This window comes from Corvus brachyrhynchos, unplaced genomic scaffold, assembly GCF_000691975.1.
Source record: "Corvus brachyrhynchos isolate BGI_N302 unplaced genomic scaffold, ASM69197v1 scaffold150, whole genome shotgun sequence".
Taxonomy (NCBI): domain Eukaryota; kingdom Metazoa; phylum Chordata; class Aves; order Passeriformes; family Corvidae; genus Corvus; species Corvus brachyrhynchos.
Genome location: NW_008236162.1, coordinates 2,601,730 through 2,621,108, shown reverse-complemented (window position 1 = coordinate 2,621,108; position 19,379 = coordinate 2,601,730). Strand labels below are relative to the sequence as shown.

The following is a 19,379-nucleotide window of genomic DNA, read 5'->3' as shown; positions in this document are numbered from 1 at the left end:
GAGAGCCTGATCTGGGTCAGGGATGGATCCCTGCATCCTGCAGAGCCTGCTCTGGGTCAGGGATGGATCCCTGCATCCTGCAGAGCCTGCTCTGGGTCAGGGATGGATCCCTGCATCCTGCAGAGCCTGCTCTGGGTCAGGGTGGCACCGTGGTCCACCCAGGTTTCAGGTGGGCAGGTTGGACTGGAAAGGCAGCAGAGCTCTCCCCTCTCGGAGCACGAGCTGTGCCATCGCCTCCCGTTCCCGTTCCAGCCCCACGGCAGCGTTAACCTGGGTGGGACTGCAGCCAGGGAGGGCTGCTTGAGGCACCAGCAGGAGTTTTCAGCAATTGCTGCTTTCCAGGCATGTGGAAGCTTTAGGCTGGAATTCTGGAGCTGATCCAGGAGGTCATGAATCCTGAGAAGCAGCCTGGGACAACAGCAGCGCTCCATCCCCCCCAGCCATGAACTCACAAGCAAGCTTTCTACGACTTCCAACTCTTCCAGCAGAGAAAAGGAATTCACTGCTGTGACAGAATGGATCCAAATGAAGCCTGCAATATGCCATAATTGAAATATCCAGCCCTGCTATCCTCGATCTGCTGGGATTTGGGAAAATTAAATCATGAAATTAAATCACTTGGGAGGTCCCCTTAGGGGGTCCTTGGGTGGCTCCCTGAATTCCCAGCTCCAGGGTGGGGGGAGGGAGCCCAGAGCCCACCCTGGGCATGGTCTGGGTCCTGCTGGGGGCTTCTCCTGGCATGGCAGAGCCCCAGGAACAGAACCTGGATTTACTCATGGCCAACAAGAGCAATGAAACATCACTGGGAAATGCAGAGTGCTCAGTGTCAGTGAACGAACTGCACTGCACAGAAATAGGGTGGAAAGTTAAAATCAGCATTTAATAAATAGCCAATTACGGAAATTACTTAATTACTGTTTGGGAGGAGGCTTCTGTTGTGCTTTTCTGCTGCAAGTCAGATAATTTCATTTTAGCTGAGTTTTGAAAACGAACATGAAAGTTCAGACTGTTGAGATGAAAGGAAGGAGCACCTCCGGGCAGCATTTCCTTGGCTCAACACTTCCGGATGAAAAAAGTGTCTGAAAAGTGCCAGCAGCCCCAGCTGGACGTCCTGGGAAGGGGCTGGGCACCCACAGCTCCCTCCCAGCAGGGAAACGCCCCAGGAATGGCAGCACCAGGACCCCCAGTCCCTAAACCCTGCTCCAGGTGCTGGGAACGATGCTGGGACTCCAATCAAAAGTAAAATCAAATGTTTGGTTCAAACATCCTTAACAGAAAACATCCCTCCCATCCCCGCTCTCCAACTGGTCCCAGTCAACCCCAACCACAAGATTCCAGCATCCCACTCAATCCGAAATAAATGTTTTGGTATCAGTTTTACCAGAACCACTATTTAGCCACAAAAATACCCCTGCAAAATTTCTGCTGTATTTTCAAATAATCTCCAAATGGAAAATGGTTCTGCTTTTCACACATTCACAACTTGCTGGGAAAGAAAAAAGAAAAATCACAAAGTTTGCATGGAAATATCAGCTTTGAGGAGGAATCCACCTTCTGTGGCAGGTCACGGCAGGAAACCACACTGAACAAACTCAAGAAGTTACAAAATTCAACTTCTTAGAACAATTCCACTGCCACATGGTTCTACCAAATCAATCACTACAGAGAAGCATTTTTTTCCCTGAAGCATTTTTTCCTCACTTTTTCCATTAGATCTCCCCTTGAAAAATGCTGGGAAGAGAATTTTGAGCGTTTTAGGCTCAGTTAGGGACTGCAGAGAGGTAAGATATCAGCTGACAATGTAACAATGGGGGAGGCCAGATGGAAAAAGCAAATGCAAACCCCCAGGGGCACAAAGGCAAACTGGAAATGGCTCAGATCAGACCAAGACAACACAAATCCCGATCCAAAGCCCCACTCCCACAGCTCTGTTTCCTTCCCCAGTACCAGGTGCAGAAAGCAAAGTACAGATAATAATTACATTTCTATTCCTTCCCATTTCCTATTCCCAAGCTGCTTTGATGTTACAGGGAATTAATTACGAAACGCTATTGTTGACTTAATTTCTGTGGGTAATGAGAGCAATGAATGAGGCAGGAGAAGGGAGGTGATGGATCTCCAGAAACCCAGGAACAATTGGGGTCTTTCCCAGGGAGCCATCGAGAGCTCGTGGTTACTGCACCACAAAGCATCTTTAACTGTTCCCTTTGCATCATTACTTTAAAAAAGGAAAGTGCAGAAAATCTGAAATTACCTCTTCTGCCTTGCTGGGATGAGGAATTACTGAGTCAGAAAGGTGCAGAAATATCCTGGCAGGAGAAGTTCCAGCCCCCAGGACAGCAATGGGGGGAGAATCTCAGAATCTCCTGCCCTCCAAAGCAGAGCATGAGCCACTCCTCAGGTGCTCACTGTGAGCAACTGCAATTTCTGACTCTAAATCTCCTCAAGTGCTTCAGCCTCTCCTTTTCCATCGATTCCCACGCCAGGCAATTCCAGTTTCCCACTTTTAAACCATTGTACGTGGGTTAAAGATGAGAGGGAGAGCATAGAATCCAAAAAAAATGGGAACAGTTTGACTCAAGCAAAATCTTTCTGAGGAGAAGAATTTTCTTTTCATTGAGAACTTTAACTGGACACTGGTCTATAAATTTTATGATTAAAACCTCTCACAGGAATTCTTCCTGAGGTTCCTTCCCTGTAATAAAATGGTCGCTGCTCTGTTCCGTGGAGTCACCCAGGTGATCCCATAACTGCCCCACTGCCAGGAAAAGCCACCACAAACCCCAAGGGACCACAGAGTTCAGAGGCAAAGGATCCTTTCCAGGATTTAGTGGATTCTTAAACAGCTTTATGCTAAAAGGGGCAAACCCAGAGTGACTCAGTATTCCCTGAATTACTCCCATGGAACACAACTCCATGAGAAAGGAGCCTGTCTTCTTGATTTAGGATTTTGGTCTTTCTTTAGAAACAATCCCTGTTTTTTTTTTAAAGTAATTTTCATCTCTTCACCTTCTAATCTTTTCTTTTGGAGAATTCCTTCCATGGGAGATTAGAAATTAAGGGAAGGAGGAAAGCGTGGGAAATCTGGGGGAGCACGGTGAGGTTCTGCTTTTATTTTTTTCCCAGAAGGGAACAAAGTGGAAACCAACCAAACAAACTAGAGAAGCAAACATTTATAGTCAACCAATTATTCCTTAATGAGCTGCATCCTCCCAGCCCAGGGGCGGGAGGGACCCTGGCAGGCACCGCGAGTTTTATCCCTTCCTGCTCCAGGATCCATGTTTGTGGTAATTGCAGCCCATTTTTCACTCCACCTCCTGACACTGTTACACAACATTTATTGAAAGCACATTTGATGGTAATGAAGTTTCTATTAACTATGATTAAGTTTCATAAAGCACCTGAAGATAATTTAAGATGTGCAGGAGCAGAAAATGAAACATTTGGTTTAGTACATTAGGAGACGTAATTGATTAAATTATCTCATTTACAAGGAGTGCTTTGCAGGGGCTGTGCAGGGCACACAGCAGGGACAGGAGATCCTGGGATCCTTGGCAGGAGATCCCGGAGGTTCTTCCGCTCCCCTTCCCGAGCTCCCCATCACTCCCACAGCCCAAAGCCCTTTTCCTCACTCTTGGAGCACGAGGATCAAAAGTCAGGGACTCGGGTAAGAGATCATTCAGTGGAGCAGGTTGTCCCTCAATTATCTTCATAATTGGCTTTGATTTTGCATTGCTGATGAGTCAGGAAGTCCTGGAGCAGTTCCGGCTCCGAGAGCAGCAGCGAGCTGCGCGCTGTGTCCCTGCCCCGGGCTGGAACCCAGCCCCTTCCATCTCCAGGCCTGTCACAGCCCAAATCAATCCCACTGCAGCTCCTTTTTGGGTCAATCAGAAAATCAAGCCATTTGACTGAGATTCTCTCCATTTTCTCTATGAAATGGAGCTGCACAGACGAACAAATGGAACTCACTGCCCGCGCCCAGCCTGGCACAGAGCAGCCATGGGGGGGACTTCTCAGGGCGTGACTCTGGGGACACCCAGGCAAGCCCAAAGCAGAAATGCTCAAGGCAACCTCAGCACCTTTTGCAGCTCCGTAACTTTGATTTTGGGTACCCTGAGAAACACTAAGAACCAGGAATGTGAAATCACAGAATCACCAAGGGTGGAGAAGCCCTCGGAGATCACCAGCAGCACCACCGTGGTCAGCACCAACCACGGCCCCGGGTGCCACCTCCAGGGCAGAGCACTCCACCCCCTCCCTGGGCAGCCCCTGCCAATGCTTTACAGCCCTTTCCACGGGGAAATTCCTCCTGATGTCCGACCTGGCCCTCCCCTGGCACAGCTCGAGGCTGTTCCCTCTCGTCCTGTCCCTTGTGCCCCTGGTGCCACTCCCCTGTCAGGGCTCTGGGCAGAGCTGCAGGTGCAGGACAGCAGCCCCAGGGCAGTGCAGAGATGATCCCCAGGCACAGGGAAAGGCACAGAATCGCCCTCCAGGTGAAGCAGGAAGCCTGGAGGGAGCTGAGCAAGGTCAGAGCCAGCAGCGGAACCAGATCTGCACCAAGGACCCCAAACTCTTGCATTAATTCCTGTTTTTCCAATTCCAAGTGCTCCAGAGATCGATGCCAAGCCTGGAGCCAGGGCTCCCTGTCAGACACAAACCGCTGAGGATGAGCACTCCCCTGGCTCACCCTGAAGCTGGGAGCACAGAGCTGCTCCCAAGATGCTCTCAGCAGATGCTAAAGCCTCTCATAAACCCTTGGCTCCTACTTAGCTCCTAAACAAATAACCCAAATGGCAGAGAAGATGAGGAAAATCATATTTACAAGAGAAAAAAAACAACTTACTTTGGGATTTTATTTCATGAAGAGATTTTTTATCTGAGAGAGAGAGCGAGAGGGAGAGAGGGAGAAAGTTGCACTTAATAAATTTACATGGAGCATATCTATTTCCTATATTGCTTCTGTCTCACTCTATAAATGAAACATTTTCTCCTCATTTGCTGACAATATGAATATTTTATGTTGTCCATATTTTTCTCTTCATCTTCTTTTTTTTTTTCCCCCCCCCCCTAAATCCCTTTCAGGATGTTCCTTCACAGCAATTTCTCACTTGGTTAATTCAGGTTATTTGTTGGCTCTATTGGATGTTGTTGTTTATTTACACCTCAGCAAGAAGGAAGTTCAATACTTTGCAGTGGATCATTGGCAAAGAGAGCCAGGTCAGAATTAATGATCCCTTTGTGTGTTTGATGTATGGAAAGGCTGGTGATGGGCACCTAAATTAGTTATAAAATATAAAAACGCCCAGTTTATTCACGTTTTTGTACCTAAACACCCCAATAATGGCACCTCTCCGTGTGCTTATGAACACACACATCCATGTGCCCCCAAGAGATGCAAATAGGGGATAAAAGGGGTTTTCTGAGGACTGACCTCTCAAAAATGAGCCTTCTCTGCCTCCCTCATACCAAGCATCTGAGTCACCATTTATAACCTAAAACCTGCCGAAGTAATCCCAAAAATGGGAGACTCAGGTGGATTATGAGGCTCCTTCTCTTGTTTCCAATGTTTGTGAGGATGCTCAGTTTAGAAACACTTAGCCCAGGAGATCGTTGGATTTTGGCTTTGCCACAAACCTGGTGGGATGGGATTTTTTCCCTGCCCAAGGCTGGTTTTGGTTTCACAGGAAACTGAGGCACAAAAACACCCAGTGAGGAGAGTCAGACCGGAGTCTGCAGGGGAGCAAACCCTTCCCTGCTGCTGGCACGGGGCTGTCTGCAGCAAACTGCAAAGGGAAAAGCATTTCCCAAGAACTGGGAGATTCCTGGACCCAGGAGCCTCCTGGCAGCAGCACCAGGGCTGCCTGGAAACTGGAAAATGAAATGATTTGTGATTGTTTGGGGTGCATTAGTGAAAATGTGTTTGCAGTTCAGTTCTTGTGGCCCTGCTTGTTTGTTTTGGTGTTAGGCACTGGGAGAAGAAATCAATAGGTTTTGAAGTCAGGAAAAATAACTTTAAAGCAAACAGATAAAAGTAAAACAAAAAGCTCTCAAAAAAACCCCCTCTCTCTTTTATTAAGCTAAGAGAAAGCTTTCACCTCTGCAAGAGAGGGAGAAATCCACCCTGGCAAAGCATCCAACTGGGAATACTGGGAAGGAATCAACACTGAGAGAACAAACAGGGCAGAAATCAGTGAGGTCCTGGGTCTGTCTGGGCTCAGAGTGACCTTTGCATCCCAGGGAGTCAATCTGGCAGCCCTGGAAACCTTTCATCTCTACCAAGCCCCACAGAAATCTTCCTCCTGCATCGAAGTTTGGGTCTGCACAACTGTTACGAGTTCCAGAAGAAATTCCCTGGAGGAAAAGCTCTTCCAGTTGCTCCTCAGGAAGGACAGGACCATGGGGATCCACCCAGGGAATCCAAGGCCAAAGGGAGCACGGGGATGTTCCCGTGTGCTGTCTTTGGGTTATTCCCAAACTCTCCTGTCAGGGACCGAATAAAGAACCTCAGAGTTGATCCATTTTATCCCCATTTCATTCAGTGCCTCCAGATCTGAACGCTCATCCCAAGGATCAGCATTTTCCCAGCCAGATCCAGGCTGGTTCTTCCCTGGTGTCCTCCGTTCTCACCCTCCCTTTCAGCTCAGTCCTTATTTGTTAACCAAAGGAATGTTTCTATTTTTGCCTCACAGAAGGAGCAAAGTTAACCAGTTGTGCCTGATAAAAAACCTCCCAGAGATTGCTTTGCTGTGGCTCAGGGCTGCATTTCCTCCACAACTCCCCATGGGATGAGAAGCGGAGAAGGAAAGGCACATACTGGAAGATGAACAGGGGAGAAGAGATTTTTAAAAAATAGGGTAATTGCATCAATTGCTGTTAGCTGAGAAAGCAACTCCAGCCCTAAAAACACTGTGGCACAAGGACACCGGGACAGCTCCAGCCATAAAGGAGAGATAGGATCACACTCGGAGATGGAAGGAGCAGGAGACACGGAACACTCCAGTCCAGCTGAACCCACACGGAAATGCAGCTCTTGGAGCAGAGGCTGGGGCTGCTGGACGGGCTTGGAGCCACCTGGGACAGGAGAAGGTGTCCCTGCCCATGGCAGGGGTGGCACTGGATGGGCTTTAAGGTCCCTTCCCACCCAAACCACTCCAGCATTCTGCGACTCCAGGACCTCCCCAGCCCAGGAAAAGGAGGGAATGAGTTTGTTTGAACCCCAAAGGCCTCACAGGGCAGAGCTGCCCCAGCTCCCTCAGTGCCAGAGGTTCCCTGGCACAACCCTGGCTCTGTCCCTGCGCCGCAGGGCATGGGCGAGGTGTGGCAGTGACCCACAGGCTGCCACAGGACCCCACAGGGGAAAGGAGGGAATTTGGGGCAGGACAGGAACATTTCCCACCTGCAGTGTGGCTATTCCTGAAGGGCACCTTGAACTGACCCGGGGAACAGCACAGGCAGGGCCCAGGGGATGGCAGGGCCCCTCTGTGCAGCCTCAGCTGCAGCTCCTCACACCCCTTCCCACTCGTCCTCCTGCCAGCCCCCATGGATATGCTGATGGACACTGGGATGGATTTGGGATTGATCCAGCCAAAGGCAGGGACGGGCATTTGTCAATGGATAGGGAGGAGAAAACCCCAGGAAACATCCTGGGATCACCACGCCAGTCCCCGAGAGCTGAATGAACGCCCTGCTCCCAAATCCTCTCTGCTTGTTCTTTCTTAAAACAGCGGGAAGGAAAAAAATCTGCATTTCATTTCTGCCCTTTAAAACACCAGAGCCTGTCTGCCTGATGCCTCGGAGCTGTTCTGCAACCCTGGGAATTTAAGTACTGGGATACACAGCCAGAGTGCTGAGTGCTCCCTCCCACCAAACCCCAGCAAAATCTGATTGAAGGTCTCAGCTGAGGTGTCTCTGAAGCCTGAATAAATACACAGGATGCTCTCTGCCACTGGGAAAGTGTTAAAATCTCAGGGCAAAAAAAGAGAATTCATTTTGTTTAGACAAGAAAAGGCAATGCAGAACCACAGAAACAAGGACAGAGGAATAGTTAAACACGACATTAAAAACCCAGACATATCCTTGTTTACATCTCTCAGCCCTGGCACTCCTGATGGCTCCCAGGGCTGCTGTTCCACCTGACAAGGCGACAGCCCCTCCACAGGGACAGGAGCGGGCTCAGGGCAGGGATAAACTCACAAATTCCTCCCGTGAGTGGCGCCTGCGCAGCTGCAGGGCTGCTCTGCCCGGCTCCCTGAGCTGTGGACAGCAGCAGCTTCCCAGTGCCAGATGCTTCCCAGACATTGATGAAGTGCAAAGCCTTTCCCAGGGAGCTGCAGATTTGCCTGGGTTTAACTCCTGTTAAAGGCAGCAAAAGGAGCAAACTCTGACCTTGACCGGCTCCTGCACCCGGAGCTCTCGTGGGGGGGCTTTGCCTACTTGCTTGCAAGGAAAGGCAGAGGCTGAGGAGCACATTTGGTGGTGGAGGTCAGAGTTACACCCTGCAAACCCCCTGGATTTGGGTTTTTAGGATCATTCACAGGTAAGGAACGCGCGACACAAATCCAGCAACCCGGAAAATTTCAAACCACACACGGAAAACTGCCTCCCTTTTCACGGAAACAGTTCGGACACGAGAGTCCCACCCATACAGGTTCCCTGGACTCCAGCCCACCTTTCAGGCCAGTCCTAAAACCCCTCCCCAGCCCAGCCAGCTCACCTTGGATGCACAGCCCCTCGGTGCAGTTCTCCGACTCCTGGCTCAGGCCCTCGCAGTGCTTGCCCCCGTTCCTGGGGGCTGGCGCGGCGCATTCCCGCACCCTCAGGTGCTCACACTCGGGGCTGCACACCGACCACTCGCTCCACACCTCCCAGTTCCCGTCCACTGCGTGGGCAGGGGGAAAACCAGTCAGCACTGCTGGGGAGGTCCTGCAGCAACGCTTGTTTCGTCTCTCTCCCCCATAACTCCATGTTTAATATATTTCAGAGCGAACTTTTGCAAGATAAATAATGCTTTTAATGAAGTTCTCCGCTCACGTTTCTGTGTTTCTCTTTCTGGCGTTATCAACATCAGCTCCCCTCTCTAAACTAACCTCAGACCCCCACCCAGGTCCCTGATCTCTCCCCCTGAGCCAGGGGCTGTTCTGGCAGTGTTTCGATGGTGCCAGGGTTAAGTCCCAGCCCTGACACACGTGGCAAGCTCAGGCCAGAGGTGCCTGGCACTGCACTCACACCCACGCCAGGCTCGGCCTAAACACGGCTGCATTTCCCATTCCCTTCTCAACTCCCTGCCCGCTGCTTCCCACCGAAAGCTCTCTGTAAACGTGGTCCCCAAAGCCCTCCCTCCCCTGGGGACTCACCGGGGCAGAGGGAGGTGCAGGTGATTTTCTGCACGGACATGCCCTCGCAGAAGGCTCCCCCGTTGAGGGGCGCGGGGTTGGTGCAGGTGCGCGAGCGTTTCTGCCAGCCCCGGCCGCAGCGCGCGTTGCAGCTGGACCATTCCGTCCACGAGGACCAGCCCCCGTTCACTGCAAAACACCAACAGCTGTGGGGCTGTGGGGCTGTGCCAGAGCCCTCAGCACCGAACCCGGATCCATCCCAGCGGGAAGGGCTTGGCTGTGTGACCCTGCGTGTGCCACATTCCAATCAGTGCAGCAATTGCAGCACAAATCAAAGCAGGGCAGCAACACCAGCACAGCCACCTCTGCCCCCCCCAGCCCCTCCTCACTGACCGTAGACCACCACAGTGGCTGACAGGCTCCTCCTCTTGGCCACGATGTTGGCAGCCATGCAGGTGTAGTTGCCCGAGTCGGACAGGCGCGCCTGGCGGATGATGAGGTTGTGGTCGGCCCTGGTGTCGATGTTCTCGTCCAGGTTGGAATCGATGGGCTCCTCGTTCTTCAGCCACTCCACCTGGCAGGGGAGGAGCACAGGAAAATGTGGAGGAGGCCAAAGGCACCTCATGACCTCATTAATTGGGTGGGGAAATGACTCCTTTGACTGGTAACCTAGAAAAGCTGATTTTTCCTCAGCCGAGAGAGAATAAGAAATATTTTTACATATTGCTCCTGCTGCACCATGCACTGTATGTTCAAACACTTGGACAACTACCAGTTCTATAAAACAGGTAATAAGTATTATTAATTCCACTTTTTTGTGGAATATACAAAATTGATACCAAAAAAGATACAAAATTGCCTGACATGGCACACAGAGGAAGAGCCAAGTCATCATCACAGATTCCCAGCTGACACAAACACCCTGAGAACAGAGGCCATTAGTGTTTGCTGCCATGCTCCATAAACCCCCTGAAATGCTGTGTACGATGCGTTCCAATCCATCTTCTCCAGTTCACCACCGCACGTCTCCGAGCACACCCAGGAATCACCCGCAAGGCACCTCTCTGCTCGAAACATTAACAGAAAATAGTCAAGGCATGGCAAGCTGCTGCTACAGCAGTGCAAAATTAAAAATAGAAATAAAATCAACGGATTCTATTAAAAGACCAAAGAATGGGGGTTATTTAACAGCTCTTCTAGACCTGCAGGAGCTCTGGCTGTGCCCTGCAGTCAAACTCCCTTCTCCACTCCGTTCAGATGAATAACCTTGTTTAGCAACTTGTGGAAGGACTTGGAACTTTGTGGTAATGAGCTTATGGCTGTGGTAGCTGCAGGCATTCATTAGCACTCAGCTCTGCGCAGATGGGCTGCAATTTGTACATTTTCCAGTTCCTAAACAAATCTGCAAATGCTGACCATCAAAGCCAATTACATTTGGTGCCAGACAGCAGATTCCCCTCCACAGCAGCACTCACGGCTTTGCTGGGACGGATCCAGCCCTGCACGTCCTGGCCAAGGGCTGGAAACTCACTGGGAAAAGGCTCCAGGTCTGGGGCACCTCATCCTGTGGAATTAGATCATGATTTGACTCATCTGTGCAAAGAGGAGTTACCTGAGTGCGAGGTACAACACCACATGTTTCACACTGAAAATGGGGAAAAGATTTTAACTCTGTGATCCCTTTGCCATCTCTCTGTCCTCCTGTACCCAACCCTCCCTCCCAGCCAGGGGACTCTTCCCCTGTGCCTGCAGGAGCCTGGGCACAGCTCGGGAGCAGGGACCAAGCAGCCGCGCTAAATCCAGCCATGCCAAACCTTTTCCTGGACAATATCCCTTGGAGTGTGTTCCAGCCAAGCCTAACCCTTCCCTGAGCAGCATCCCTTGGAGTGTGTTCCCTTTTCCTGTGGTCTAAGACACAGCACAACCAACTAATCCATTCACTGCTCAGTTCCCCTTCTGCAGTTAACCTTAATGCTAATTATCCGAGGGGGTTTCAGCAAAGAAATTAGGAATTCAATTTAAATTATGGAGCAGCCGCATGGGCATAAATCAAGTGACAGGAGTTCGATGCACTTTATGTGCAGTGAAATGGGCAGAGAAATGACAAACACAGCCAGCGTTCCCAGAGTTCATTACTTCACAAGTGTGTTTATAAATTCTGACTCTCCTCGGGTCGGGGGATTTTTGGGGTGGTGAGAGAGGTTCAAGGTCCCCATTCCTGTCACCCTCACCCTTGGGGCTGCTCCAGGAGGGAGCACACACTGATGTGTGCTTGCTGAGTCTGGAATGTGGGGTTTGGTGAAGAGAAAACATTAAAACATTTACTTTAAAGCAGAGCATTTAAAAGAATGATGATCCCAGCGAAGGGAGAACATTAAACAGACGGAACATAAACACCAAAGTGTTGGGACGTGAGATCAAACCCTGATTTGCCAGGGAGGATGGCACTGCCAGTGCTCCCCTCATTCCAGCCCCCCTCCCCTGAAGAAAACCAGGTTTATCCAAAGCCATGCCCTGCTCTGCCTCATCAGATGGAGGCTTTCAAAGATGGGGAACCAAGGGATGGATTTATGGAATAAAAACACATTTAAAGGAGTCATGATGACAGAAGATGTTTGTCACTGGCAGGGATGTAACCTTTGGGAAACTTCAGCCCCCGCACAAACACACACAAAGCAACCAGGGAAAATGAAGGCAGCAAAGAAGCTACAAGGTCTCTGGACTGGAATGAGCCGTGGGGTCTGGACTGCAGTGTCTGAAGGGCAAACTCAAAACTCCTCAGTGTTTCACTTCCCTCACTGTGTCAGCAGTGCAGGTCACACAGTTGCCTGTAACAGAATTAAATCCTTTTCCTTTTAAGAATCAGTCTGATGATCTTGAACCAGACTTTAAACCTGCTATAAAATGCTGTAGATTTATAGAAAAATATCTGGTTTTTCCCGCTGAAATTCAATCTGCTCAGAATTAACCCCTCTTCCCTCAGTTTCCAAGGAGGGCTGATCACATCAGGATCTGCGGCTCCGGGGGCAGGCAGGGATTAACTCGGCCCCTCCGTGCTGGGCGGCAGCAGCACAATTAGCATCATCATAAATTCCTTCCAGTTACAAAAAGCAATTATCACAGACCAGCTTAGGGCATTATCAGAGTAAAATCAGCTCAACACCCCACAGCCTGGGCAGATTATGGAGTCAGAGAATTCTTCTCCGTTAAAAACAAAGCTTATCCCAACTCATCCACTAAGAGTCCTTCACCAGTTACTCTGATGGACATTCAAACATCCCAAGACCTGGGAGTGAATTTTTGGCTTTTTTAGTGATCTTGTTTGACATTACAACCAGATTTAGTACCCAAGGCAGCTCCCAGCCCCTGTGGGCACAGTGATAATTCGGGAGGCCGGCAGACAAAGGGCCTCCTGTCCCTGCTTTTGGATTATCCTCTGCTGCCCTTCAACCACCGCGTGTGCCTTTCCCAGTGGTCACTCCCAGACACAGCCACATCTCAGATAACGCTCACAGGGCCAGCTCCTCCTCAGGGGTCAATGGCTTCCTGATGCGAGATAAATGCTCCAGGGTTCAGAGATGGGGCAGGTGGCTCATGGAAGGATTCTTGTAGCACAGCCCATGGCGATGTTTTTCTCTCAGAGCAGCAAAAACCTCCTTGCCTTCCTCTAACATGGAACTCCCGCTCCTAAAAATTCAAGCTGGAGGAATCTTCCACAATGTCCCAGCTGGAATGAGGGTGGGGATGGGCAGGGCAGGTGCCCCATTCCAGGGACACGCTGAGGGGACAGAGCCTTGGACACACTTTTATCTCCCTTCCTACCCTGAGCCTCAAGCCAGGAGGGGAAGCCTCCATCGGCACAAATCTCTGTGGGGGTTTCACACAAACCCAAGGGCAGTGTGCTGGCTGCTCCCTGCCTTTATTATCGTTATTTTATCAACACCATCACAAGCCACTAATGCTGCTCCGGGAGCCCCTCACAACACCCGGAGCAGGTCAGCTGTACCTACCTGCTGCATTTTTTAAAATTAATCCATGGAGGGAACTCTGTTCCCGAATCATTTAATCACAGCACTGTCACACCGGATGGGTAAGCATATTTTTCCTTCATTAGATTGAATATATAATCTCATTACAGGAATCTGACATGCTGAGTAACCCATAAACCAGCCTGGGTCACGCTGGGGGAGCTCGGAGGAGTCTGCTCTGAGGGGATGTGCTTGGTGGTGGCCAGAGGGATCAGCTGAGACCTCCAGTGCTGCTCATGCCCATTTTCTGGGCTGTTATTTCCTTTGCAGGGCAGGCAGGGAGGATTTGCTGCACAAACCTCCATCATCAAGGGGAGAAATCCTCACTTGTGGCCACCAAGGGCCACAGCTCCTCCTCTGAGCTCCGCCCAGCTTGCTTGGAAATCCCAACCAAACATTCACACTGATGGAAGATCCAGAGGAGAGAACACAGGCCAGCATGGGAGGGGGTGAGTCAAAATGCAATTAAAATAAGATTTGGAATCAGCATAAAGGGAGAGGTGACAGCCTGGACGTGTGCATCAATTTATAGTGGTAGAGGTGGGCAAGGAGCTGACTCAGCCAGGCTATTTTGGATCACTGGGATAAAGAGCCACTGCTAAAAATGCCACTGCTAATGGTACCTTGTCTGCTTGGTAAAAACATCATCAGATCCCAAGTAAGTTTATCTTTATTCCTATTTTTGGAGGAATAAATTCTACCATTAACTGGGGCACTGTTTTTAATCTCCATGCACAAATGCTGAACAAACCAGCATTAATAACCCCAAAGGTCATTAGCGGGGCTGGGGTGGGAGTTTCCCAGTGGGACAGAGCACACACATGGCCTGACTTCAATGCTTTTATGGTGAGCAGAAATAAACGACCAAACCCTTGTCCCTGCAAAGCTCAGCAGTGCAGGTGAGCAGCTGAGCCTCAACTTTTGTTTTGTTAAGTAACTCCACATTGAAGGATACAGAGAAATCCATGGATCTCATCCTAAACTGTGCCATGCTCACTGTGATCTCAGCTCTGTGAGTCGGGGGGTGGGTGAGAAACAGCCCCAGGCTGAGGGATGGAGCTCCTGGAGCCCCATCAGTGAGGTTTTACTTGTTCTCAGTGCACAGACGTTTGGACAGTAATTCAAGTGCTGCTGACACTGGAAAACCCTTTTCAGATAAGGCCATTGGTGATGACGTTTGCAGGGCTTTGCTAAGGTGGTGTCCCGATAGGCAGGATCACATTTATGTAGGAAATGTTTGGAGATAAGGAAATTGTCACAGGAAGCTCTCAGTAATTGAAGCCAAATCCTTCCAAGGCTGTAATTTCACTGTTCTCACGAGTTCTGGGGATCATTAATACCTGATGATGCTGCTTTTTGTTAGCAGCCTTCAGATGTGATCAATTCAAGAATGTAACTGTGAGGTCTTACAGGAGTCACAGAATGGCCTGGGTTGGGAGGGCCCTGGAAGATCACTGAACACCCTTTAGATTCATTACAGAATCATCTCTTCGTACACGCTGGAGTCTTTCAACCCAAACTCTACAGAAATACAGTTGTTAGTTAACAAATGTGTGACATTTGTGTGTCACTGAATGCTAAATGCAACAGGCACCAGACTCGCAACTTCCCGCTCTCTCTTTTAATGCTGTTTACAAGTAGAAAAGGTGTTGATCTCTGTCCCCAGAGGCAGAACATTCCCCAAACCATGAAAGCACATCTCAGTGCCACAGCACTGCTGAGTGCAGAGCCACCGCTGGGGCCTCCAGCTTGTTCAGTCCCCACCTCCATCGCTGTGAACTTCCCAAATCCCCGCAGGACTCGCTCACACAATCATCCCCATGGTTATAAACACAGTGATAAAGTCTCATAACTTATCCTTTCATGTTCAAGCATTCAAAATTAAAAACATTTCTGAAAACAGGGCCAGAGAAACCAGACACCACTGCAAAGCAGCACATCAAACCCAGAGAAGCCCCAGAGCACATGTCTGTATAAAAAGGAATTATCTATTCAGGGGAACTACAAAGTTATCTCCCTTCTTTTTTCTTTTCACTTTAGCAATCTAATTCAGAAGCGCTTTGCTCCAGCATTTCTATTTCATGACCTCGCTACCTCCTGGCTGTATTGATTTATTCACAATGAGCCAAATCTCAGAAGGAAAACAAACATTTTTCTGCTGGAAGAAAACCCTGTCCACAGCTCCTCTGCCCACCTGAAAGGCAGCACAGCCCCTCGCCGTGGAGACAACATCCAAGGGCTGTGTCCACGAAAGGGGATGTGTGCAGGGACTGAAGTGCTTCCCAATGCTGCAAAATGGACAAAATCAGCAGGAGAGGCACCTGGAGATGCTGCTGAGGGGATGGGAGCAGGGCTGGAAGTGCCACTGATTCGGGTGATTGGTGCAGGGACAGAGGGGACAAATGGAGTGAGAGATTTCACACGTTCAGCCAGGGCAGTGGCAGGACAGGGAAGAGCCCAGAGTGTCCAGCAGGGTGTTGGGGTGGCAGTGGAGCAATCCCAGAGATGGGAGGGAAGGGCTGGAGCAGCTCCAGGCTGAAGCAGCATCTCTGCCCTCAACCCCGGGGAGTCCTGACCACTCCTGAGCTCAAACCACCCCAAATTCCCCTGCTTCCAGGATAAATCACAGAACAGGATTACTGGGAGCAGCAGGTGAGGAAGAGCAAGGCGTGGCTGAAGATGTAACAGCACATTAAATAAATGGAATTTGGTCTGGTTCTGTGCTGTCCACAACAAACAGCTCAAACAGAACAGCTTTAATGGAGCCCAGGTTTTATAGGATAAAGAGGCTGATGTGTCATTAGACAAAATAAAATCAGTCCAGAGCAGCATGTCCTGTATGAGCCATGACAGTTCTCAATCTTTGCTGGATGGGAAACTATAAAAATTATGAATTTGTTCTTAAAAGCAGCTAAAAATCTCAATGTAAATAGCAGATCAATCACAAATGAGATATTGCACATAACCAGGCAGGGTCCTGAGAGTGAAATATCTCCAGTGAGAAATGAAACACATTCATTGTACTTGTAACTAATATCCCTTAAAAGTAAAGCAAATATTGCTATTGCAGAGCCAGGATCCATAAGCACCTGTACAAATGCAGGCTGTTTGCACTGAGCAATCCCACTCTGCTCCCTGTAACTGCACCAGGATTCATGGCAGGCTGTAACTCTCAGCCTGCTTTGGTGGTGTTTTACAACAGCCCCATTATCCTGCCACGTCCTGTTTTAGTGAGCGCGTGCCAGCCCCATAAATACACAAACCTATGTAAAACAGGCTCTCGCTGCTTTTGGAATCCTTGCAGCTTTTGAATTTTATGTGGGTTTTGCGTTTTGTTGATGTGCTAGCGGTGGAATGTGTGCTGCCCAGAAGAGAAATGATTTTACATTTCCATTAAAAGCCCCTGCGGTAAATAAACCCTTGGAACTCAGGCAGAGATTCCTGGGAACATCTACAGCACTCCATTAAAATGTCAAAATCTGTGTTAAACATTTGAAAAAGCAGCACTGGATGCAGCACATTTAAATCTTAAATATATGCATATATTATGTGATAAAGATATTTTAGAGTATTCCACAAACCTCTGCAGAGCACTCAACAGTAATAGTTCAGTAACAGTAAACTATCAGTAATCGTTTAGCACAACAGCTGCCCTTTTATGACAAAAGAAACCCAATCCCAAAACAAAAAACAAGCGAACAAAAAGAGCCCAAGACTCCTGAGAACTGCATCACAAGCAGAGCAGACAGGAGGAGCAGGGAGAGCTGCGAGTGCCTGCTGATGCTCAAACACCCGATTCGGTCTGAGTGTTTATTCCTAAGAAAGCGATCTGGGGTGAATTTTAAGGCTCAGGTTTGCACCTCGTGCCTCACAATGGGCTTGGCTGCTGCTCCCCCTCTCCACCCCAGCACTTCCCGGTGGGAATTGGCTCCCCCAGCTCCTCCCTGCAGGTCTCAAGCCCCTCAGCATCGCTCAGGTGAAGATAAGCAGAGTCCAGCAAGTGAAAGGTTGGCCTTGGGTTCATTTGTGTGAAAGCCTGAGGTTTATAAACATTTATCTCTAGTATCAGAGCTTATGTGGCACTTTAATACCAAGGCAGTGACGTTTCTAAGGGACAGGACAGAGCAGTGGTGACAGAATTTATGACCCCTCGGGGCAGCTCTGGCCCCATTTCGAAGCACTCCCAGTCTCACACCTGCAGATTTAAGATGTCCCATTTCCACATCAAACCCAGGCCTCTCAGAGTGACACAAACGACTCCTGGAGCTTCGCTCCAGTGCAGGAAATGGCAGCTCCCTGTCCAATGGAGGAAACATTTAAAAACCCGATTTTCAAGCCCACTGAATGAAACAGGAACAAGCCCTGACAGCTGAGAAATCCAAAGCCCATCTGTCACTGACGGAGGAGGCAGCAGTGACACTCCCCCAGCAGCCCACGACACCTGGCTGAAGGATTACCAGCTACTAAAGCACTTTTATTTTTTGCTCCTGTACCAAAAAGAATTAATATTTTACACTCTGAGGCACTAATAAGGCCGAACACACAGCCCAGAGATTATCCCAAACTTCATTAAATGGGTGTTGACCAAGGATTTTCCAGGTTACAGCTCAGCCCTGCTCTGACAACAGCCCAGGGGCTGGGAGAAGCAGGCAGTGGGAAGGAATTAGCAGCGAGGAGGGTGGAATTTATTGTGTTTGCTGACTGCTGCAGGACCTGTCTGTCACCCTGAGTCCTCCTGAGCTGGTCAGAGCTGCACAGGGTGACAGAACGGAGCGTTCCCCTTCCTCACTCCAAGGGAAACGCTCGTGTCACCGACTCCAGCTCAGTTCTGAGTCCTCACAGCTCAGAGAGAGGAAAACCCCCTTGGCAGAGCACAGGGGGGCACTGGGGGGTGAGTGGGGTGAGCAGACAGCATTTTGGATGTGAAATCCCTCCAAAGCTGCTTTGGCCAGTCGGGAATGAGCAGCTCTGCACCACGCAATGGCAGGGCTGGGACACAGAACATCACAGACAGCGGGGATTTCTCAGGGGTGAGGGCTTTGTACCCATTTAGGAACACACAGCCTCATTCTCCGCTGCACTTGGGGGATGGATTTAAAGCTGAGAGCTCTGAGAAGCATCTGGGTGACCTCACATGGCTGTCTCAGGAGTGGGAACTCCTGCAAGGGTCTCTGTGACCCTGCAAGTGAAGGGTTACAGGACTTCAACATAAACGTGGGAGCATCCCAAACTCTTCTACGTGGCATCAGTGCCAAACACCACTCGAGTCTTTTTTTTCGTCTTCTCCCCCACCCCAAAAACTGAGGAGTTTCAAGAAACTGAAGATAGCACAGACTGGAGAAAACTTATTTAAGGGAAGACAAAAAGGTCAGCTAAGAAGATAAGGAAAGAATGCGTCATGAAATTCACTTGAGGAGAGAAAGAAAGAGAAGGAACAAAAGCTCTTTTCTATATTCACTGTACAGAATGGAGCAGTGCCTATGAACAGACCAGAAGTCCATGAACAGGAAGCAAACCCAACCCGTGCCACTTGCTGGGTGACCCATGGCCTGAGGTTCTGACTGCAGGCGTCCCTGCTTGCCTGACCCCAGGCAGGGCTGCACAATTGCCCCTTGATAAACCTGATCAGGACCGGGATGAGTGAAGAGGAGACCGTGGGGAGCAAACAGGGAGAGCTCTGAGCTCTGCTGGGACTCCCCACACGTCCCCTCTGCTCTGAATGGGCTCATTTGCCCCAGTTTCCCTCTCACATCTTCCAGGCTGAACTGAGCCATTTATCAGCCACACTCAGGGTCCAGGAGCTGAACACAGGGGGCACTTTATGCCAGGCTAGAGGTTAAGGACATGCCCTAAAAGTCATCTGAAAGCAGTGTGAGGCTCCTTGGAGCTGAGGAGCTGCTGAGGGAATGACACAGAGTAATAACCCAGCCGCCATAAACAACTGTGAACCACAGAACACAGCAAACACCAAAAAAACAGCACAGCCCAAGGGTGAGACACATTTCACCTCAGTAACTCG

General features: G+C 49.7%; 1 protein-coding gene across 1 annotated transcript in view; it reads right to left on the bottom strand.

Annotated features, from left to right (window-relative positions):
- UNC5D (unc-5 netrin receptor D) overlaps nucleotides 1-19,379 on the bottom strand; it is a gene marked incomplete at its 5' end in the record, with an annotated part of 53,786 nt that overhangs the window by 21,964 nt on the left and 12,443 nt on the right. Inside the window, 3 exons of the mRNA XM_017732531.1 lie at nucleotides 8,583-8,878; nucleotides 9,354-9,521; nucleotides 9,726-9,906. Of these exons, the coding sequence (XP_017588020.1) occupies nucleotides 8,583-8,878; nucleotides 9,354-9,521; nucleotides 9,726-9,906 (645 nt within the window). The remainder of the gene's footprint in view (nucleotides 1-8,582; nucleotides 8,879-9,353; nucleotides 9,522-9,725; nucleotides 9,907-19,379) is intronic.